This window comes from Hypomesus transpacificus, chromosome 11 (genome assembly GCF_021917145.1).
Source record: "Hypomesus transpacificus isolate Combined female chromosome 11, fHypTra1, whole genome shotgun sequence".
NCBI classification, from domain to species: Eukaryota; Metazoa; Chordata; class Actinopteri; order Osmeriformes; family Osmeridae; genus Hypomesus; species Hypomesus transpacificus.
Window position 1 is genome coordinate 10,703,937 of NC_061070.1, and position 23,773 is coordinate 10,727,709.

General features: G+C 47.0%; 2 protein-coding genes across 2 annotated transcripts; both read left to right on the top strand.

The window, feature by feature from the left end:
* The first annotated feature begins 311 nt into the window (after positions 1-311).
* synpo2la (synaptopodin 2-like a) lies at positions 312-9,881 on the top strand. The gene is made up of 4 exons (XM_047028892.1): positions 312-680; positions 3,300-3,451; positions 3,679-4,424; positions 6,594-9,881. Exons 1-4 carry the CDS (start codon positions 579-581, stop codon positions 9,338-9,340), a joined length of 3,747 nt encoding a protein of 1,248 aa, XP_046884848.1. The 5' UTR covers positions 312-578; the 3' UTR covers positions 9,341-9,881.
* A 3,422-nt stretch (positions 9,882-13,303) lies between these two features.
* On the top strand, positions 13,304-18,456 carry myoz1a (myozenin 1a). Its single transcript, XM_047028971.1, has 6 exons — positions 13,304-13,461; positions 15,104-15,193; positions 16,531-16,718; positions 16,939-17,143; positions 17,279-17,447; positions 17,644-18,456. The coding sequence occupies exons 2-6, from the start codon at positions 15,106-15,108 to the stop codon at positions 17,876-17,878; spliced, it is 885 nt and encodes a 294-aa protein (XP_046884927.1). The 5' UTR covers positions 13,304-13,461; positions 15,104-15,105; the 3' UTR covers positions 17,879-18,456.
* Positions 18,457-23,773: the final 5,317 nt, after the last annotated feature.

Genomic DNA, 23,773 nt, shown 5'->3' on the forward strand with positions numbered 1-23,773 from the left:
ACATTTAGCTGTTCCAGATTTTGGTTCTAACCAGGTCTGGGGGTGGGAGTTAGAGTGAGGGAGGGATATTTTTGGAGGGGCTATCAACAACCTTCTGACAGCCAAGAAGAATGAGTGACAGGACAAGTGTGCAGTTGGCCCCTCCCTTCATCATTCAAACGAGCATTCCTCTCACTCTGTCTCTTCCCTATCTCTCTCTCTCTCTCTCCCTCTCCCTCCTTCTCTTTCAGGACCCCCCCCATTCCCTTCCTGCCACCCTATCAGCATGGCCCTACGCTGGTGCACGTGGGCGTACAACCACGCACGCGTGTGTCCATGACAGTGAGTGTGTGTGTAAGTGTGTGTAAGAGCGAGTGTGAGTTGGCCCAGGTGCCAGAGTAGCGGAACTCGGATAAGTCAGTCCCAGGATAGCGTAGCCAAAGAAGAGCAGGACATGGCTCTCTGAGGGGGGCCCTGTCAACCATGGACCCAACGCACTGAGGGTCCGTCCCCCACCCCCAGAACAACACTACGACAAACGGAAACCAAAGCAAAAGAAGGCAGTCAGGAAACGTAATAAAAAGAAAAAAAAGACAACCATGGTGGCTGAGGAGGTGGTCATCTCCTTGTCTGGCGGAGCACCGTGGGGCTTTCGTCTGCAGGGAGGGGTGGAGCACCACAAGCCACTACAGGTGGCCAAGGTACGGCTTCGGTGAATGGTGGGACGGGTTTGAATGGAATCAGATAAGGGATCAGCCTGCGTGATATGGAAGGTCACTGTACATGGAGTGTGAGGGAACGTTTTCATAGCTGGAAATGGGGTTTCTATGATGGTGAGTTTGGATCATATTAGGTTTGGAATTGCGTGGCTGGATTAGAAAGAGGCCTTGAATGAAGGGGTTGTGATTGAATGTCCTGGAGATGGAATAGTGGCTGGCGTGGTGGGTTGGTGCCGAGGCCTGGGAGTGAGTCATGGATCTGATCTGGAACAGGAGACCGGGAGGCACTTGGGTAATAGATAGAGGTGTGAACCTGAAACTTTGACAGGCCAACTCCCCCTCCACCCCCCAACTTCACTGCTTATCAAAACAAACGATACACGGCCTTCATTTTGTCGCTCTTCATCCAATCCGATGTGTTTCATCATACAGAGGCTTTACTTTGGCTCGAGAGTGGTATAGCGTAGCGATGAGGCGTCATGGGACTACTGTTGGAATACGTTAGACAGTGTAGAACATGTGCAGAGAGGAGAAACCCAGATGTTCGTCAGATCAGGATGATCGTTTTCAGAAGATCGTGATTTTGCTCCGATCTGTTCATAGAATGAGCTCAGTTACTTTCCAACCGTAATACAGAGGTCATCATGACATCGGTGGTATTTCACAATTTATTTGCGGTTAAGATTCTAGAACCTTCGTCACCTCCCTCTCTTTGCTTCTCTCCTCACCCCAGTGATTCATTTCTGTCTATTCTTTTCCCATCTTGATATAGATATTCTGGATTATTTTAGTGTGCACACGGCACTCTCAAACACACTCATCGCATTTACTGAGTGCTGAGTTGGCAAAACCGCTTTTCAAATGTGCTATTCTTGGTGTAGGCCAGCTAACCAAGGCTACACCGGACAGACTAAACCTAGGACCTGGAGGAAAGGTGTGTGTTTCAGCTCCAAATTCCAAAATGGTGGAGCAGAGTTATATTTGCTGCCTCTGCTCGGTTTGATCCAGAATTAATAAACACAAAGAAAACACTGACACCTCCTGGATCTTCACTGCTACACTAACATACCATAAAAGTACTTTTAGACTGAAGTTTCAGCTTGCTGACTACTATAATGTCAGATGTACGTAGCTTCATTTGAGTCAAAGTCATACTGTGGTAGGCCGCCTTCAAACCTCCTAACCCAGGCTACATCCTGTGTTGTGTAACAGGCCACACCATTACAGGAGCCCCTAAGTCTGGAGGTCCCACAACATTAATCCATGACAACAATCCTAGAGGTGACTTACTGTACATGGGATACTGTAAAAGTTAGTTGCACAGTAGGTGCATACGAGGCTAATTGTTATGGTTAAAGACAGCTGTGACTGTGCTGTGGCGGCTGATCTAAAACTGTCTATGACCTTTGACCTCCCAGAAGTGAGGGTGTAATTATGTTAGGCCACCAGCTGAATACCTAGACACAAGTGGTATATGTAGCTGCTATTTTGTTTTATTGAAAACTCCCTTGTGTGCTGGCTGTGGTGGAGGCACATGAGACAGTAGGATCTTGGGACTGTGTGTGTGTGTGTGTGTGTGTCATGTACAAGGGCAGCAGCCAGAAGTGACGTGGGCGAGTTGACTGATTGATGGACTTATTCATATCCTGGACCACAAGTAGCTGCACAAAGTCAGGGCCACTTTGACAGGATTAGCTAACAGCGAACCCGGGATTTCATTAGTGGCATATAAATGTCAGCCAAGAATATCTAAACAAAGACTGATTGGCTGTCTGCAAGGCATTCTGTTGCATTCATGGCTGTAATGTCCAGCGCATACACCGAATATTATATCATATTCTTGAGACCTTAAGCACCTCAAGAATGGACAGTGCTATCCTCATACAAATATGCTAAGTGGTTGATGGTGGCACCTGCAAACAATATGGTTTTACATGGAGGGCATGCTACCACACTTATGTGCCCACTGTGGAATGACGCTCAACATAGATAGAGGAAGGTCTAGAGCTGCAAAGGGACCTGACTGACATTCACCCTGGTGAAGTGGGTGAGAGGACTCTACATGGGTGGCAGCGTGTGGCCATTGTCTCCGGCACGTTGAGGCTGTCAGGACAAGTCCAGCCCTGTGTCAGGGACTGCCACAGATCTCGACCCCAGAACGAGGAGCCCCCCATCGTGTTTCCTCCCCCAGCTGGATGATGATAGAGTAGAGATCGATTGGAGGAAACGTGTGTGAGATTGAGAGAGGGAGAGGGAGAGGGAGAGAGAGACAGAGAGAGAGAGAGAGACAGAGAGAGAGAGACACACACAGAGAGAGAGAAAGAGAGAGAAAGAGAGAGAAAGAGAGAGAGTGTAAGTGCATCTCTTGAATCAGTTCACCAATTGAAGTGAATCATTCAATTATCTCTTAACCAAAGAGAATGTGGAGAGGTTCAAAATCACACTTTTCCATGCTCTTGTTTTTTATGATGACGAAATTTATATTAGAATGTATAATAGAACCTTTACTTTTTGTCCACCACTGTCACCAATGCACGAAAACCCTTTGCACATACTCTGACCTTCCTGCGTGTATGTCTTTGTCTCCCTCTGTTGCCACAGGTACGAAAGCGCAGTAAGGCATGTAGGGCAGACCTACGCGAGGCAGATGAGCTGGTGTCCATCAACGATCAGCCATGCAGCGGTCTGTCCCACGCCCAGGCCATGACCTTCATCGACAGCTCATCCGGAATACTCCACATCCGGGTCAAAAGGTAAGAGGCGGGACCTTTCAAAACCCAGTCAAAACTGTCAAAACATGAGTTATATCAATACGCATACGTATCACAAAACAATGTGGAATCGTAAAACACAGAGCTTTATGTACGTCCTGTGAGTTCACATATTTGACCCCCTCAGCTGTATGCTTCAGGGCTGTGCACTCCAGTAGAGCAGCAGCGTCACGTGTCTCCTCTCTCTCCCCTCTACCCGGTGCCCTCAGAGCGCCGGCTGGCTTCCAGTCTGTGGTTCTCTTGACCCGTGCCCCGTCCCCCCGCATCGACAAGGAGTACCGGGCAGTCCTGCGCGCCATGTCCCCCTCTGCCCAACCCCACCACCCCCCAGTCAGGGAGGTGCACCACAGCCACAGCCGCAGCTCCCTCCTGTCCCCCGCGGGGCGCAGCGGCCTGACCTCCCCGCCGGGCAGCGAGGCGTATTACGGCGAGACGGACAGCGACGCCGACGTGGCGGCCTACGAGCGCCAGCGGCGGCAGAAACGCCGGAGTCCCAACAACCCGTTGCCGGGGAAGCCCCCCGGCCGCGCCGCGGCGGAAGGCGGCGAGACGTCCGAGATGAGCGGCTACGACAGCGCGCCGGACGCGCGCGTCTACCCCGGCGCGGCGGGCGGCGGCGGCGGGGGGGGGGAGGGGGGGCTGTCCGGTGTGGGCGTGGCCCGGCGGGAGGTCATCTACCAGCCCCCGTCCTCAGGGATGTGGTCATCGCAGACCTCCACGGAGACCTCGTCCATCATCTCCTCGGCGGATGACCAGGGGCCTCCGGGTGGGGGGCCGGAGGAGGACAGCGGCTTCCAGGAGTTGACCAACGTTCCCCCGCTGGTGTCCCCTGAGAGGGCCAAGGAGGCCATGATGCTGGGCTCCCGTGGGCAGCTGGTGCCCATGGTGGGGCCTTTGGAGACCCCTCTCGATGAGGAGCTGACAACCACATACATGGATAAAGCCAAACAAGCCAGTGAGTACCCTGTTGATGAGCAGTCAACCGGGAGATATTTCTCACCATGTCATCCACATGAGAAAAAAAACAACTCTTAAATAAATAAAAAAGTTTGTCTCAGGTCGAGCACTCGCTTAAGCCGCAGCTTTGATGTCTCTCTGTCACCGAATCAATATGATAGTGGCAGATGCAGTAATGTCATGCACAGCTGGAATAAAATAAACATTTACTTTATTTTGGTTTGAGACAACGTAAGGCGCTTTGCGAGAGTGGATCATTTGAATATTCAAATCGAGGCAACTCGATTCCGTGGATCACGTCAGATGTGATTGGACCAGACATTTCTGACGGGAGAACATGTGTGTTCCATCCCCTTTAAGAGAACACAGAGCACTTCCACGTAGGCTGCTAAATATACTCCAGGTTCAGTGGAGTGATAACCGGAGTGCTGGTTCTGGGCCTGGGCCTGGCCGCAGAGAAAGGCATGTACAGCTGCTATCTGGTATCAAGTAGCAGACCCTCTCCCCCCGTCTCACTTTCCCTATCTGGCCAACTCTCATGTCTCCCTGTCCTTCTGCACTGCCTTAACCTCACATGTTCTGTCTTGTGCTTCCAAATCCTAAGTGAATATGAGAAAATCAATTCACGGGAAAAGCTCTCGTTATCAGCTCAGACGTCCTATCTGCTAATTAGGACATCTTAGCATCCATCCAAGACTCCAAATATGAAACCATTCCATCCATACTTATTGTCAGGAGCACACTAAGAAGACACAGATATAGAAACACACCGATAGATATAAATAGGGACGCTGATATGATCCATATGTCAAAGCTAACATGGCTGTGATGTACAGGCCCCTGACCTGGGTGAGCAGCTGAAGAATGTCCGAAGAGATCACACAAGGTGTACTCCAGACATCTGCCCTAAATATCTAAGATGCCCCATGAATTAGGAACACACGTTTTTTTCAGATAAGTGAGGTGAATAAGGGGTTTTAGCATGAAAGGAGTGAACTGCCGAACTTCAGCTTAAGTTCACCAACCCCTTCCTATGAACAAGTAGCGTCTCGCTTCTCGTATGGTAAAAAGTAGGTTTTCTGGAATGCCTAGAATTTCCTTTTCAGCCATTTCTGTAAAACATATTCACCAGATTCTGAGTTTTTGAATAGCTTTATATGAAGAGATGTCAATTTTAGCCTGACTAATAAAATTGAGTGGCCGTCTGAACCAGGATAACATAATCATATTCAGTAATGGAAAATGTAATGGGATGTGGGAAGCTCACAGTAAGTCATGCCCTAGATCCGAAAAATATCCAATTCACCATATATTTACCACTATATTTTAAATCCAGGGTGTGCTTTAAAATATACCATTTGACTATTTTAACACGTTTAACTTAATCTTTCCTACTTTCTGTGATACAAAATATTCAAATGCTTCCCATCTGTCACTCATAAACTGAGGTGCAGGAAGACAGGTGCTATTTGAGGATAAGAAGGACTTTTTTAGGAGGGTGAATAAATAGTCCCATAAATATTGTACTGTCCCCTCATGAATGTTTAACATTTAGCCTACGTGTCCGGTTCAGGGACACAGTCAGTGTCCTATTGAGTAAAACCTCTTTATATACATATTTGGCTAATAGAATTAGTCTTCACACTATACTATTCAGTACCATAAAAAGTTTGCAATATGCTAACCAGTTAGCTTACATCACAGAAACTTCAGTTAGCCCAGTTTTTGCCTATTTCAAAAGGTTAACAAGGAACTTCCTGTTGCACCGCAGCTAATGTGAAAAAATGTCCATCTTGTCTGGTATTTTTCCAGCAGTGCTCTTGTAACGGGTTAAAAGATGGATAGTCTTGTTAAAGACATGGCAGGTTGTTTTTAGATCGCTGATGTCATTAGATCCCTGATGTCACATTGAGCCAGCTGTGTGAAGATTATATGGTCATCAAGAGGGCAAAAATATTCTTCACTGTGGCTATCAATGTTCTAATTTTTATTTTAGTTTTCGAGACAAGCAAACATACATTAACATTTTTCTAAAATAAACATTATTTATTGACTAGATAAAAAAAATTGAACTGACCTCAGCCCTACAATGCAGGCCAAGATGCTGACATTCCTGCACACACTGTGTAATGTCCCCACTGTAAACGATGTCCTCTTACACCTGCAGAGCTGAACCGGGGAGACACCCTCCAGGACAAGCAGGTTAAAGAGGCTCGGACTAAGTGTCGCACCATCGCCTCCCTGCTGACCGACGCACCCAACCCCCACTCCAAGGGCGTGCTCATGTTTAAGAAGCGACGCCAGCGCTCCAAGAAGTACACGTTGACCAGCTTCGGTAGCGTGGACGAGGACTTGCGCCAGGACTCCCAGGAAGAGGACGGGGTGTTCCTGGGCAGCGAGTCCGAGTTTGACGAAGACGGCTTTTCCGCTGCCCCTGACTCGACTTGGGATGGCGACTACCTGGACGTGCTGGAGAAGAGGGCGACGGCGGCAACGGCGGCGGGAGGGCGAGGGGACGGGGCGGAGGACGCGCCCAGTCCGGGTTTGAGCGACACCGCCGGGAAAGGCGCCCAGCTGTTTGAGCAGCAGAGGAAGAGGGCGGCGGAGCACGCCAGGAAAGTGGAGGCCGCTCAGCCTCAGGCCCCGCCTCAGCCACAGCCCCAAAGCCAATCACAGATCGTGGAGCAACTGAATCAGTATCCACCAAGCCAATCTCAGCCAGACATGCAATTCTTGCAGACCCATCAGCCGCCACCCCCTGTATCTTTCCAGGATGAGGCCCAGCAACTGGCCCCTCCCATTCACAGCATGGCCAACGGAAACATGTCCTACTCTGTTGTTAGCACAGCTAGCATGGTGATGTCACCTCCAGTTGTGGCGCCAAAACCAGCCACCGCCTCAGTGACCATCCTGACGGCCCCAGCGGCCCCATCCCAGACCCCCCTGCCGGAACTTTCCTCCAGCTCTGTCCTCAACAGAACCGCCCAACCCTTCGCCCCTGGCTTCGTCACCAACAGAGCCGCCACGGCTCCTGTCGTGTTCCGGCCCACTGTTGCCAAGAAACCCCAGCGCCCGGCAACCTCTGCAGGCATCGTGCCCACGCCTTTCTCTGCTTCCTCCGAGCTAGCCGCCAACATGGCTCCCCTCTCCTCCCTGAGCCAGCCCTCCATCTTCTCTTCACCACCCTCAGTAGCCGGGGGTCCCTTCTCCCCCTTCTCCCCCTCCTCCGCGGCCCCTCGCTACCCAGCATTCTCCACCCCTATGGAGATCATGCAGGCAGCCCAGCCAATGACCATGACCGCACCCCATCTCCCTGTTTCGGCCCCGGTGGCACCCATGCCCCAGGTCTCAGCTGCCCCTATCCCTCAAATGCCCGTTACGGCTTCCCAGATGCACCATGTACCAGTCTCAATGGCTCCCATGCCCCCTGTGTCTGTGTCTTCCGCCCCACCACCTCAGACCGTGTACCAGCCACCTCAGGTCTCCGTCGCCCCACCATCTCAAGTCCCAGTGTCTCAACCACCTCCGATGGCGTTTTCTCAACCCCCTCCGGTCCCAATGCCCACCCCACCAACGGCTCCGGTGTCTGTGGTACCTCAAGCTACCATGGTAGCCCCCACGCCCATACCCACCACCCCTATGTCTCCCCCCGGTGGTCGTACTGGAATCCTCCTGGATGCCCGCCGTCGCAGCGGCAGGAGACCCATGTTCCGCACCCCGGAGGACAAGAAGAACTCCCCCAACCCGGAGCTGCTCAACATGGTCCAGAACCTGGATGACAGACCCCACCGCGGCTACGGACGCCCTCCCTCGGTGGTCATGGGCTACGAGGGCGGCGAGGAAGACAACCAGGATGGCGAGGCGGGCAGAGGTAGGATGCCGCCTCCGGTGGCCCCCAAGCCCAGGGTGATCCATGAGACGCCCCTGATCCCCCAGAATGAGGGCAAGGGGGCTCAGCTGTTTGCCCGTAGGCAGAGCCGCATGGACCTGTACGTGGTGGATACCCCCCCAGAGACCCCCTTCCAACAGGAGGTCCACTCCATGGCTGGTGCCCAAGACTACGACCCGTCCTCCAACCCCTCGCTTCCCAACCAGTGGAAGTACTCCCCCAATATCAGAGCTCCTCCTCCTATTGGCTACAACCCTCTTCTGGCTCCTTCCTGCCCTGTGGGCCCACAGCGGGATAGTGGCAGGGGCAGAGGGGGACCAGGGGGAATGGGCTCCCAGAGAGAGGGCATCAAAGCTTTGGATTTCATGAGGAGGCAGCCCTACCAGCTCAACTCTGGAATGTTCAGTTACGGTGGAAGCGTGGCTAACCTGTCTGCCATGCCCTCCTACCAGGCACAGAGGCAGCAGCAGCAGCAGCAGGGTGGATACACCATGGTGGGCAGCTCCCTGACCCCACCCAGGCAGATCCCCATCAAGGCGGCCCGGGTGTATGAGATCAAACGCTTCTCCACCCCCACGCCCATGTCAGCGCCCACGCTGGCGACCAAAGTGATCGCCCCGCGGTCCGCCACCACACTCGGAGAGCCCTTCATGCGCTCTGACATGACCTCGCCGACCCCTACCCCCATCTCCCCGCCCACCGCTCGCGTCTCAGCCCCCACCCCTTTCTCAGCCCCCACCCCCACGCCATTCAATGCTCCACACCCAACATCTGGGCTCCCAAGCCTGCCCCAAATCTCCGCCATCCCAATCCCCAATTCGGTCCCCATCCCACACCCGACGCCCTACACTGGAGTGTCCTACACAGGGCTCCAGGCTGCCAAGCAGTTCCAGAGTGCCCCTGAGCTGAGCCTCTTGGGCTCGCTGCCTCCCCTGAGAGCCACACCCATCCAGGTGCCGAAGCCTCGCTTCATCGCCACCAAGTCAGGCATCAAACCCCACATTTGGAGGCCAGGGGCCATGTGAGCTTGGGCGGGAGACCCCGTTTGACAGAGATAGACTTGGACTTGGACCCCTTCAAATCCTAAACCCACAATAAATATAAGATGAATGATTACAAATATACTTAATTGAAATGTTATGTTTGATTTCAATGATTGAAGACCCTAACTAAAGTGAATATGTTATATTTATATTTTTCATTTGTTTGGCTTTAGTATGTTACGAGGCTTGAATTTGTGCCGCAGTGATGGTTGTTGTTCAACATATGTTTATATTTCACAGTGGTATTCATGTCTTTGCAGTTGTAGATGAGCTTTGAAGTCACATATAGACGCTGTTGCTAAAATGCATAGGCTACACATAGCCTGTCAAGACATTGATAAGAGGAGTTTTATTTTTCCCATATACGCCATAGTGTACCCAATGTACACAACCAGAACTGGACTAGTAGTATTCCTACCATTCTCTACGCCTGTCCTGGAGGAGGTTTGTGCAAGGCTTATCTTTCGGCACAGTCAGATGAAATACTGTCAATAATAAAAAGCCATGGGAGTGAGAGAGCCTGTACTGAATTATTCTTTGAAACTTGAAATGTTGAAACGTGTAGGATATCTGGTATGAATGGTGATCATTTCACAGTTTTTTCACACGTCATGTGACCACGGAGAGCGGCTCTCCTCTCTCTGATGAGAGGTGAGAGGTCAGCGAGGCAAGGCTGACTCGGGGAGAGAGGGGCACACAGGATGTTAGAGGGACAAACGGTTCAACAAGAGCACCGTCACGTGACTCCATGCAGGGACAAGACTGATGTGACGCTAGGCACAACTTCTTAGACTTGGGGGCACACACACAGAGCGGTTGGATGCTGATGATTGGCTAGGGCAGGGTCCGTTTGGGGAACAGCGACTGCCATTGTGTTTGGCTTCGGCGCCAGCACAACCCAGTCCCAAAAGCGATGGAAATGTTTGTCTAGCTAGACGGCTGCTGCTCCTGCCCCTGCTGTCCCGAGTGCCCGGTGAGCTCTCTAGGGCGCCCGGTGTCCACGTCACCGCTCACGTTGTATTCAAACAAATGACAATGCTGAGACAAAGGGTGTATCTTTTTCTTTATTGTGAATGAAACAGATTTGTCATGCGATTAAGGAAGTAAAAACGAAAACATGAAAACGGAGGCACCGGCAGTATAACGGTTTAAGGCATGGGTATGGCTGTGGATAGGGAAGGTACGGGTGGCTGAAAATGGCCCCTGTCAACAGAGTTTTGGGAGGGTCCATTTAGGACCATGAATAAAAGGTCTACAATGGCATGTTTGGGCTGTACCATCATGCAGGTAGAGGGCGTGAAAAGAGATGCAGTAAAGGTCCATGAAAGTGAGACTTCTGATTGGACACTGGACAATGAATTCCCACAGCCAATAGAAATTAGAAGATGGTGACAGGAAAGGGTGAAATGGGTTCTGAGGCCTGGAGAAAGGAGGTACTGTGGAGATGGGGGCTGAGGGCACAGATATTCCACTCTGCCGGTGTCTCAGTGCAATACAGAGACTGAATAATGCATTGATGAATTACTAATGAATGCATTAATGAATTAACATGTCAGAAGAGAATAATAACTAACCCTGGTGACAGTGTCGGGACAACCATTAATGCAATTAAATAAAGTTATGTTCACTGACAGAGTTTCATACTTTTACCTTCTTTGAGATGATAACTGTTTGTTGCTTTTATAATGTATGAATTTAAACTAACATAATTTAAACTATGTTCACGTGCTTTATGTCATAATTTTTGCTAAGTATGTGATATGTTGTGCATACAGTACAGGAATCTTAGTGTGTAAAAATACAAGTTAATAATAATAATGCTTCCTCTTTGTAGCTAGATATGTGTGAGTTTGAACATTTCTGTTTGTGAATCTGCAATAAAGGATGTTGGTGTACACTTTTGACTGCCTTACAGACAAGATGTTTTAGACTAATAAATATAGCCTTGAAATCTGGCCAATCGTCTGATATTTCTGGATCATCGCTGCCCCCTGTTGTTCACATTTCAAAACAAAATTTGACAGTAAAACACAATCAGGGATCAACTATTTCCTTTAAAACAGCGTGGACAGTGAATAGGCAAACCTGTATATGTTTCCCAACCCACATGACCTACATACTATACATCTTTTCCGGACACTCTGATTTTCTTCCTGATTACACCAACTGAACACAACAGCTGTCCTTGCCCCCCCCCCCCCCCCATCTCAGGCACACTAGGAGACTTAGAGCAGTTCTCTCACACACACATACTGGTCCTGGATTACAGTTCCACTCCAATAAAGATGCTTTATATTCTTGGATTAGTCCTAATCTTCTGTCCTGATTCCATAATTATTATCTTCAGTTATGCAAACATGTACACCAATGTTGCAAAACTCACCTCATCTCCTACAAACCAGATTAAACCAGTTTACCCTAACCACATGCCCTTATGGAATTTGTATGATGAGGAATACTTTTTGCAATACAACCCAGGTACAATAACTAAAACCTTCCTTTTGAATAGAGAGGATTAACATTATTATTATAAAAAAAATCTAAATTAGCATTTCATTGGATATGATTTATGGATGAATACCGAAGCTACAGGTGGGAATAGGTAAGTCTTGCAACTGATCCTGGGAGATTTGAACTTACATTTACTTACAATAAATTAGATTTGAAAGATGTACTGTAAGCACCTTGACTTTTTAAATAGCCCATAGTCAACACATTACATCTATCTTTATTTGTTCTCTATGTACCTGACTGTACAGTGACAACACAGTGCCTGCCCTAACACAACTTCGCCACATGGGGGCACTATAAGGTCAGTTTTGAACTGAAAATCCAAGTGCCTCGTCCTCTGGGCGAGAGAGCATGGAGGGCTCTGCCGCAGCATGAATACGGTACACTCAGATGGAGTCAGCTGGCATCTCTCGGCCTGGCTGTCCTGATACCTATATATAGGGCTGTTAATATCCCCACGTAGTATTTATGGCTGTTCAACACTCAGACCCATTTTTACATTGCGGTTAAAATACAGTTAAACAGTATGAGGATTAACAATAATAAGGGATAAGCACAAAGTATATCTGTGTTACTGTATGCTATTTAGAAAAACAATAAGGTGCATTAGAGCAGATCAAGTGATAACTCAAGTGAGCCTATTTTCTACTATTTTCTAACTATTGTAACTACAGGACACCACTTTATATATAAAAAGATATACTTTATTTAAAAAAATTACTAAATGTATATCATCTATAGCCTTGTGCGTGAGTCACCAAATCAACTATAGCTTAAATAAATAAGGAAAGGATTATTTTTAATTTTTTATCGAAATTGGCACAATTTGTCAGTTTGATAGAACTGAAACTTGAACTGAAAAATACATTCTGCTGTGCCAGCTAAACAGTCGCCTATGTCACAGAGAGAACCTTTAGATTGAGCCAACACATAAGCAGCCAGTCCTGTTGGTTGAGCTGTGCGACCCTCAATAAAGCTCAGGACTGTCTGGGAAGCTGATCCAGTGTAAGTTTGGAGATAATTAATGATTGGGAGAAACAGGCCAACAAATTAACTAAGGACAAACACACACAAACACACACACACTCACACAAATGCACACAAACACACACGGTCCTTTGAGGCTATGTTTTAACTAAGTTAAGACTCTCTCCCAAAGCGCTATATATAGCAGTTCGGACCATCTGCAAGAATGATATTGCTCTCTTGATATCCCCATCAGCACTTTGTGGCTGTGCAGAAAGACCCGCCACCCACTTTCACAATCCACTACCCCCCCCCCCCCCCCCCCCCCCAGCACCCCAACCCCACCATCTCAGCCTCGGTCCAACCTGAACCTCTTTCCCCTCGACCTCCTTCCCCCTCCCTTGTCACCGCCGAACCACCCCCCTTTCCCCCGCCCGCCCCCCCCCCTCAAAGATCTGCCATCCAAGCTGAGGGTATATTTCGCACTCCCTGCGATCTGCGTCCGGCCACAGGTCACAGGCACCCTGGGATTGGTAAAGCCGCGATCAAGTTAGATCCACCTGGAATCCTCCACTGCCTGGTATTTATAGATACCCCCTCAAAAGAAGGAGTGCAAAAAACCTTGGGTGAGTGGATTTTCAGCCCACAAGCTCTAACTGTGCTCTACTAACCAACAGCATGGATTTCTACTAACTTTCACCATCCCTCCGCACAAAGAGAGAAAGTGAACAGAACTCTGCAGCCATACCACGCAGTCACTCAAGGTGTTATTAACGTCTGCACTTAAATAATAGTTGAGTACGCTGACTCAATGAGCAAGTCATTATTTATTCATGTCTGGAATAGAAATGCTTTTCAAATGAGGGCCGGTGAAGAGGTGAACTGTAAAAGTTTATTGCTTTTTAGTGTTGGGCGCGGTATTGTGTTAAAGACCCTCAGGGTTGTGAGAGAGAATGTGCTGACCACTCCCCATCACACCCTCTGCAGATTTGCTTTGGGGTGCCAAGCCTGGCACGAAAACCCATCAGGGGGGAGGAATACCCAACTGTCATTATAGCCCCTTAAATTTGGATAACAATGTCCTGCCCCCTTGATAAAAGGCTCCTTCACGCCCCTCAAGTCTGAGCTACACATTTTGGGCTCAATTTCAAGGATTGTTTAAAAAAATGCCCCAGTATGTGTACGTGCATGTAACGCTCAGCTGGTAGTCTACTGACGCCGCCACTCTTTACTAAAAGGTCTTAGCAGAAAGTGGCGCTTAAAAATAGCTTGGTGGGATTGAATTACAGTCAGTTGATGGGATGCGATGTTTTGCCTTTGACAGGCCCTTAAAGACACTGGCAGACCCCCTTAGTATGCTGAGAACAGTATGGCTCAAAGTCAGCCATGATTTAAGCCATGATAGGGTCTTATACGTCATAAACACCCTACAGAGACAGATCATATGCTGAGTGTGATACATCTTCCATATGTTTGTAACATTGATATGAAGTTGAGGCTCCCTGAGCTATCGGAAAAATACAATTCATTTTGTAATTTAAGAAATGTAGGCATTGGATATGCCAAAAGATTTGCTACAAAGCGTTTCTCTTGAGTCTTAGTCACTTGTGGAACTTGGGCTTGTTTACAGTAAATATCCATGACCTGAGTTGTCCGTCTGAAGCAAACCTGCAGTCTGTAGTAAAGCTATGCGTTTCCTCCCGCCAGACGTGCTGGTTGAGGAATGTCAACAATGTGAAGGGCATTGACACAGCCCCTGAAGCTGAAAAATGAGCCCAGGCAGCATGTTGGGGTCCTTTGGTTTCACTTACCACAAGGTGGTGTGCGTATGTTTGTGTGCAGTGTTAAGTGCCGAGTTGGAGTAATGCTCAGGGACCCCAGTCTTACTCTCCTTTCTCATCTCTTGATTATTGGTGCCGCCTGCAATAGGAATAATTGCACCTATGGGCCAACATTCAAACACAAAGAGAATCAAAGTTTGTGCTTGAATGATGGTAATTATTTGGATGATCTCAATTGCATAATATCTGAAAAGGTCATCAAACTGCTTTTAAATTGTAACTGACTTTTAAACTGCATGCGTGAAGGGTCACACAATAGAGTTACCTAGGAGATATGTCAATTTACAAAATAAATTGAGGCCTAAGCTAGCTTAATACGTTTTATTTTATGTGTAAGTCAGTTCAACTTTAGAGAACAGAAACTACAGCTGAGAGGTATCATACTTAAATGTCCTGCTGCCCTGCTCTGCCCTCTCCATGTCCCCAGCTATGCCTCTCTCTGGAACACCTGCCCCGCCTAACAAGCGAAGAAAGCCTTCCAGGGTCGTTACTGACCTGTCACATGTTACTCAGGATGGTAAAGTATGCACCCTCTGCGTCACCCACACTGTTCACACTTACAGAATATACTGTCACATAACTATGCCTACGTACTATGAGAACAGTCCCTTAAAGTTCAGTAGAATATCAATTATTTTCATGTACTGTATATGGTAGGTCCATGTGAGGTTTTCCCTATAATTGTACTCAAACCAGAAAAAACAGCTTGCTGAATAATGTATTCTCAGTTTTCTGTTCAGTAAAACTCTCAAGAACATATCCTTAGTCTAACTGTGCATTCAGTTCTTCCACAAAGTGGAACTGTCAACATTTATGCTTGTTTCTCCAGATTTCACAGCAGAAACAACATTTGTCTTGAAATCATTGCAGTGGTGGTTGACCCTACATTCTCAGCTGTTCAGTCATGGAATCCATACTTCATTTCAGCATCCATATTTTACCAATCACTATAGCCTTTATTGATACTTGTTTCTTTGCCCTTTCATGAGGGTAATCAGACCTCCCTCACTGCTTGGTTTATAGGTTGCTGGAATCTTCCATGAAGAATTAAGCATGACTTTGTATAGGATAAAACTAAAGTGTTAAACATGTTAAACTTAAAATTTAAAATACAAATTAGACTGTTCAAATGATGCAGAGTAAATAATTAGACTTCCATTTGAATCTAATTGTGAGAGAAAAAAACTGTTAAAGTATGTAATAACAACAACACGTCGTTTATTGGGTCTTGTGGTGGTAACGGATACCGTGCCCTTGCAGACTCACATGTTCTGCTATTTTTCATTCCTTATGACCTCCGTTTCAACACTCTGTGACTTCTGACAGATGGATCACAAGCACTGGGAGCTGAAATAGTGGAGATAGCACAGATATGAAAATGACTAAGACCTTCCCTCACCAGGCTCTGTGTCTTAGTCAGCACCCCGATGCGTACACAGCCAGACTGAAGGGGCGGATCTGCCTCTCAGCTCCCTCTGCAGCTACATGGTTGAGGGGTGCCGTTTCATCTTTGAGGAGATCGATTTATGATTTTCCCACCATAATTCTAAGCTCCCGAAAATGATCTCTCTGTTATGTAAAAAAATTAATTAAAAAATATACACATATTGGGTCACATGTTCCATGATTCTCGCAGGATAAGCTAAACTACGACGAACCTTAGTTCAACCAAACTCCTGCCTCCTTCACACAACATTTTCTCATTATCTCACTTTAGATCATGAGAATGCGGCCCAGTGCTGTATGTTCTAAGAACCACGTTTTATTCCATGTTCTACAGTATGCTTTCTTATTTTTTGTCGGTGAAAACGACATGAAACTATGGTAAGCGGCCTCCTGTTCTGTCCCCTGTAGAGTTTGAGGGCGAGCCCGAGGCGTCTGAGTTTGACCTGGGCACCAAGATCAGAAGCCCCAGGGACATCATGCTGGAGGAGCTGTCCCTCATGAAGAATAAAGGCTCCAAGATGTTCAGGATGAGGAAAGCAAGGATGGAAAAGTTCATTTATGAGAACAACCCTGATCTCTTCACCAGCGAGTCCATGGTAAAGAAGAATCAAAGAAAGTGTAGCAATGGAGTGGTCAAATTATTTATTTGCACAATTCATTTATTTTGCAATCCGTGATGAGTGCTGCTTCAGTTTTAAAGCATACATAACCAAGTAGCAAGTTATTAACAAGACAAAAGTTATTACAGAAGTGCAACCAAGGGGAGTAAATGGAAATATGATCAATCATCTGCTGTTCCTCTGATTTTTGCTCCAGGAGAACTTCCAGAACCTGGTTCCCAGTCTAGGGGGCCAGATGGTGGACATTGGAGGCCACCTGGTGGGCAAGCAGGCAGGTGGACAAGCCCCTGTGCCCCCTCCCAAACCTGGCAGCAAGGGTGCGGGGGTAGGAGCAGGTGGGATGCATGGGATTGGAGGTGCAGGTGGACAGGGCAGGGATGGCAGTGGTGTACATGGACAAGGTTGGTATGACTGTACAATGCTGGAGCTATGAGCATAGATAGGCAAATATATTTTAGTCCGTTGGGGACTTGATGATCACATCAAGGCAAAATATGAGCAGCTGACTTGAACGTCTCTTTGGATCTATTGTGCAGGTGTTAATGGGCTGGACGAGAGCAAGAAGGGTGGCCAGGACCCAAATACATACATGTCACCATGGGAACGGGCCATGAAGGGCAATGAGGATCTCACATCTACTATGAAGTCTAAGATGCCAGGCCCAAAAGTACATTGCGAACTGCCCAAGTTCAAAAGCTTCAACAGGTATGCCAATGCCTTTCTAGTTCAAATCATATAAACACATCCAAGCTCGTTGTTGCAAGACTGAGAACACGTGTTTTCCTTTTATTTTTTACATTCAGAATAGCCTTCCACTTAGTTGGTATATTTAGTATGGTCAGGATTGGATTATTACCGTGTTGGACTGACTAATCTGATACTGTGTCCATCTACCTTATAGGACTGCCATACCCTTTGGAGGCTTTGAGAAGGCCTCCCAGCTGATGACCTTCCAGCTGCCAGACATTGATGTAGCCAAGGAGGAGCCAGAGCCAGCGGTGGTGTACCAGCACGACATTGGTTCTCGACCCTCCTTCAACCGCACTCCCATAGGCTGGGTGGTGAACAACGATGCCAGCAGCATGCACATGGAGATGGACACCATACCCTTTGACGGCGAGACTGATGACCTGTGAAACACACACACACATGTACACAAACACGCACCTGAGCCATGATTATTCACACATAAACACACAGACTGACTCTAACTGCTTGCTTTGGTCCATTCATTGTACATTTGAAATTCATCTGGGATATGAACACTGAGGTGTATGTCAAGTAAACTTGTTTGGCCAATAGTGATACTAGGAAACTAGATTCTAGGGGTTGCTGAATTCATGAGGGTTAGCTTGTTTAAATGAAATGCTGATTGTAATGGAGATTTCAGTTGCACTGACCTACTAAACATAATATTCACAACCGTTGTGCGAATATTATTAGAATATGTGTTATTATGTGTCACTATGATTAAATAAGGGGTAGAGAGTATTTTGCATGTTGCTCAATATCCATGTGTGCATCAACACTGTGTTGGTCACCAAGCTCCTTATTTAAATACCTTTTCCTGTAAAACATTTGGAAAATGTGACAGCTTTGTGACAAGTCCGATTTTGCTGTGAACTGTATCCATTTTTGCTCATGGGTTTTTGGTCTGTGTGACTGTGATGCATCATGCAATATAGCTTCCAAATAAACCGTTGTTAAAATTGTAGCTCAGCACAAATTTTGTTGTCTAAATACAATTCTACAACATTTTTTTTATAAAGAAAATTGTGTTATTGAATGTTAACTTGAGCCAAGTAGGAAGAAAGAGGAATAGTGATAACTATGGAAACTATTCGAAAATATTTGAGCCTCGTCGATTACTCTGAGGTGATGGACTTCAGCAACATCAAGAAGCTGAAAACAGGTAAGAATAGGCAAGGCACTGAGCTCTACAGTGTACATTATCAATGAAATCAGCAAAAAGTTCATATCTTATTGCATTTCGTATTCATGCGACTAGGTGAAGTTCTGGTATGCACGGTCAATGGCCCTCTGCCTAGCTAATTCTATTGTCCCAATAGACTCTCTCCTAGTGCTAGTTATTGCGCACTTGACTACCTTTCTCTCAAGACTGTAACTAAGATATCGCGAGCCTTGGTTGCCTTGGCTGCAGCGCAGAGTGATGCTAGTGGAGGTTTGAGGTTTAGCGGTACAGCATTTTGCTCGAGTCCCTCTGGACATGATGGGACAAAACAACATCGGGTCTAAGAAGGTAAGTGTGTATTTTAAAACTTCATTAATGTCCCAAATTATTCATTTGGAATATAACGAGAAAGACTGTCTCATTACAACATTGCTTAACTTGGGAGCATTGAGGGAAATGGTAAAATTCCGTGTGAGTGCACGCGAGTCCTGTGATAAATTGAGAGTGGCGTTCACCATAGTGATAGCTTTTGCAACCTAAAATGCTTTGGCTGTATTTAACGGCACATATGTTGTATTCAACTGGCGTTCTTTCTATAATCAGCGATGACAAGCCGTATAACGTAGCTCTTGATGATCGTGCACGGTGTGCTGCAAGGTAGCTATCATTATAAGGTAGCTGTAGCCTTACAACAGGATAATCTCCCATCAACGGCAGTAGTGAACAGTCCATCACAGTTTCAATGCATCCTTGAAAAAACTTAATTAAAAGGGTCTTAGAGTGTGGACTTGCTCAGCCATGCTATACAGTTTGCTAAAGCAAAACATTTATAGTTCGCATGGAATTGAGAACATACTTTTTTTGCTATCATGTTCTCGTGCTTTGACCAACAACGTCGCTTTCAACCAATGTCACTTGATGGGACCCCCTTTGAAAACGAGATGGTGCAACACTTAATCTCATAACAGATTTTTCTCGTTTTATGCCTGCGAGATAAGGAAAACATTGAAAAAAATACAACGTTTGTTAGTAGATTGATGATGACAATTTACCTTTTTGATTCACATTTGAGTTTAATATTATGTTTTACTTCTCGAAAGTCTCACCCTGACTCTTGTAAAGTTGGTGAATTGAGAGTTTATAACATAATGTGACGCCTCAATCTCATCCATTTTCAAATGACATGATGTTATTGAGTTTCCCGTTCTCTATGTGGCTGTTTTGTGGCTGTCCGCTAATAGTCATATAGAATTGTGTGGTAGCCCAGCAGCAAAATCGATGTGCAAGTCTGGCATTGTTTTAATAATCTATTGGATTTTCTTTATTATTTAACAAAGGCAGTGTAGTATTTTCTTACGTAATATTATTATAAATCTATTCTAAGCCCCCAGTGGCACGTGATTTGATAATTGTCATCAATGTTTGGTGGGAACTATATTCGCGTCTATATTCACAGTCTGGTGCAGGATTTGAGGGAAGTAGCCCAGCCCGGTGCTGATCTGCTACAACTTGATATCCAGCTGAAGCAAGACAAACAGAGCTTGGCTTATATGCTGCCACTCTCAAACTCTAAAAACACCTCTATTATTAGAGGGTTAGTTAGAGTTAGAGTTATTTTCCCATGTGAACGTGCCATAATGAGCCAACTCATGCAGACATGCGTAGCTCCTCAACGTGGACAGCATTCTGTGACATAATGCATTGCATAAACATGTAAACAAAACCACAGGCTCTGAATTACAGAGAGATGGCCGAGTGATGAAATGACTGCATACTGCTCGCTCTCTTTCTCCCACTTGTTCTTTTCTGTGTCTTTGCGCTCTGTGTAGGATCTCAAACTCCCTCCCCTCTCTCTCTCTCTCTCTCTCTCTATTTTACTTTCTCTCTCTCACTCAAACAGAGATTAGGACCAGTTGTGAAAAGTAAATGGAAGTCCTGGCATGCATGCTAAATCAGGCCATGGATTGTTATGTAAAAATGTGAGATGAATAACTTAACATACTGATGTAGAGAGTTCCCATGCATTCTTTTAGAGAGGGGTGGGGACTGGAGGCAGGACGGGGAGGGGGGGAGTGGTGTTAGGGTTGTTGTTGTTGTTGTGGGGGGGGGGGGGGTGCAATACAGCCTAGTGTCCTTAAGACAGGCAGGTGCAGCAGAGTTGTATAAGATGTTTGGCAAGGAGCGACGAGGCAAAATCCATTTCAGATGAACTTTTATGAAACGTCTTGCTGGAGGGCCAAGCAGGCCTTAGCAGGCTAGTATTCATTTCAGGAGGCTTTTTAATTTCACTCAAAGAAGCTAGCCCAAGGGAGAAGATGTAGGCAGTGCTCACAAGTTTATTGTTTGTAGTTTGTAGGATTTTTTCAAAAAAAAAAAATTGCTTTGATTTTCGGCTAGGATGTCATACTGACATTAGTGCAATAAAAATAATTTGAAAGAATAGCAGTTGTTATCTTGGCTGAAATATAAAAAATAAATGTTTGGCTTAAAACCTGAAAAGATTAGCCTATTCCATAAACCACGTCTCGAAAGTTACGAGAATGAAAACCCAGCTGTCTTTAATATCCCAGCCATGATTGTTTCAAAGAACTACAACCTCTTCCACACCCACTCTCCCCTGCACTCCCATGTTAGTGAACCATTTAGAGTTGAACATTGTTCCCGGTGACCCCCGCACAGCAGCTACCCTATCATGGCAGCCTCACTGAATGACGGCTGAGCAAACTCAGATAGGCTGGAGAGATCGTCCCACGCTACCTGATATCCCCACCTAGTTGAAATACAAACAAGCCAGGGAGCAACGGCATGATTATGTCAGCTCTGATACTGAAAAAAACTGGTAGAATAAAATGCCATATGCAAAAGATAACTATAAGCAGAGCTAAGAAAAGATCTAGACCAACGTCGAAGCAAATTGCTCATAAGCATCTCCTATGGCTTTGGGAAGTGTTGTAATTGTTCTCATTGCTCTCCCATGAGTCTGTTATTTATACCACTCTACTGTAGCCAAACCAATGTGATATGCTTTGCTCTTCTTATGTGTCAGACTATGTGAGGCTTCTCACAAAACGTTCAATTCTGTTCTCAGCAGGGGTATAGGAGCAGGGGGGGAGGGGGGGGGGAATAAGGTGTGTGTGCGTGTGACGTTTGTGACTGTGCAGTTCCTCCCCGGCCCAATGATCACCCTCTCCTTCAGCACCCGGCTCTGACTGGACTCTCTGACCCATGACTAGTGAGCAAGTATCTTCCTGCTGCACAGAGGGACCCAGAAACCTCCCTCCCTGCCTCCCTCCCTGCCTCCGTTTCTTCAGCCAGCATTCCTGCACCGGGCAATGCCTGCTCAGTGTCAGCGGTGGCGGCAGGTCTACGCATGGTTTCTATCAGCCGGGATCTTCTCCACTTCAGACTGTGAAGCAGCGTGGCTCAGAAGGGAAGTGGCAGAAACAAGTGTTGTTGTTAAACAGGGGTCATGCAGACGCACAGAGGGAGACAGAGAGAGTGAGTGAGTGAGTGATAGAGAGAGAGAGAGAGAGCGAGCGAGAGAGAGTGAGTGTGTGTGTGTGTGTGTTAATGGAGTGTGTTATGTGTAGGCAGCCTGTGGCTATGTGGCAGCCATGAAATTGAATAGAATTGTGTGTTCAGCCTATAACTATTTTGGGATGTCTAGACTGGCCATGATGTAATTGGCGTCTCGCCTCATCCATTTCCTTAGTGTCTATGCATCCAGGCACTTGTTTTGTGCTCTTATTCTGTCATTTCTGGTGCAATGTGAACGTGAGGGAATCTTTTCACATTATTGTAAGCCTGAGGCTCTATCTGAATTAGTATGAGGTCAGTCCACCTGAGCTCAGGATTGACATCATTGTTAAATGGACTCTGATAAGCTTGTTCTGGCAAATGCCTAGCCACAGCTGTTTTCACTCTACCCTGTGTGTGTGTGTGTGTGTGTGTGAGAAAGGGAGAGCGTGTGGGCATGGGCGTGTATGTCTGTGCCAACGGCGAGTTCAGACGGTGTGGGAAAGTGTGGGTGTGTGTGTTTTGAAGTGCAACGAGGCTCTAGGTATGGTTGTCCAGATGACCTCCGGATGCCCTCAGGATGCCCTCAGGATGCCCTCAGGATGCCCTCAGGATGTCCTCAGGATGCCCTCCGGATGCCTTCAGGATGCCCTCAGGATGTCCTCAGGATGCCCTCAGGATGCCCTGAGGATGTCCTCAGGATGTCCTCAGGATGTCCTCAGGATGCCTTCAGGATGCCCTCAGGATGTCCTCAGGATGCCCTGAGGATGCCCTCAGGATGCCTTCAGGATGTCCTCAGGATGCCCTCAGGATGCCTTCAGGATGCCCTCAGGATGTCCTCAGGATGTCCTCAGGATGCCTTCAGGATGCCCTCAGGATGCCTTCAGGATCAGGATGTCCTCAGGATGCCCTCAGGATGCCTTCAGGATGCCCTCAGGATGCCCTCAGGATGCCTTCAGGATGTCCTCAGGATGTCCTCAGGATGCCCTCCGGATGCCCTCAGGATGTCCTCAGGCCCTCAAGAAGCTCATGTCTTTGGGCTTGCCGTGTTTCCACTTCACCTACAGTGTACCCGACAGGCCACGGCGTCTTTAGTGGTTCATAGTTACTGGGCCAGTTGTCTTTTTCTCTCAGTAATGAACCAAGACGAAACCTTCCTGTCGTCTAAGCTTCCTCCAAACATCCCCTGCCCCCGGACCCTGCTGTGCCCCCAGACACGTTGACCATGTGACGACATGCAAACACACAGAATCTGTTAGCTAATCACATCAGTTATGCACAAGCTTCGTTAACATGTGTACGTTGGGCGAGTGCACTAATTTGAATTTGTGTGTGTGTGTGGGAGGTGTTTTGCCTCTAGTTTCGAGGCTATCTTGCAAGCATTACTTTGAGAAGGATGCTCTTCATTGTCTTATGAGGACCCTTCAGCGACTCCAAATGAGGAGACAACTTCAGTTTGAATCACTTGTTGTTTTTAAGTCCTCTGACCTCAGGAAGGCCAGTGACCTTTATTAAACATGTAATACATTTGCAGGAAAAAACATACAAGTTAATGCAGTACCATTGAGCAATGCAGTTAATTCAAACTGACATTCTAATTAAT

Bases quoted from the DNA above. Each gene is read 5' to 3' on its own strand.
- synpo2la (XM_047028892.1), top strand. From the start codon at position 579: ATGGTGGCTGAGGAGGTGGTCATCTCCTTGTCTGGCGGAGCACCGTGG. The intron at 681-3,299 runs GTACGGCTTCGG...CTGTTGCCACAG, and splicing joins AGCCACTACAGGTGGCCAAG to GTACGAAAGCGCAGTAAGGC. The intron at 3,452-3,678 runs GTAAGAGGCGGG...CGGTGCCCTCAG, and splicing joins CTCCACATCCGGGTCAAAAG to AGCGCCGGCTGGCTTCCAGT.
- myoz1a (XM_047028971.1), top strand. From the start codon at position 15,106: ATGCCTCTCTCTGGAACACCTGCCCCGCCTAACAAGCGAAGAAAGCCT. The intron at 17,144-17,278 runs GTTGGTATGACT...TCTATTGTGCAG, and splicing joins CAGTGGTGTACATGGACAAG to GTGTTAATGGGCTGGACGAG. The intron at 17,448-17,643 runs GTATGCCAATGC...TCTACCTTATAG, and splicing joins AAGTTCAAAAGCTTCAACAG to GACTGCCATACCCTTTGGAG.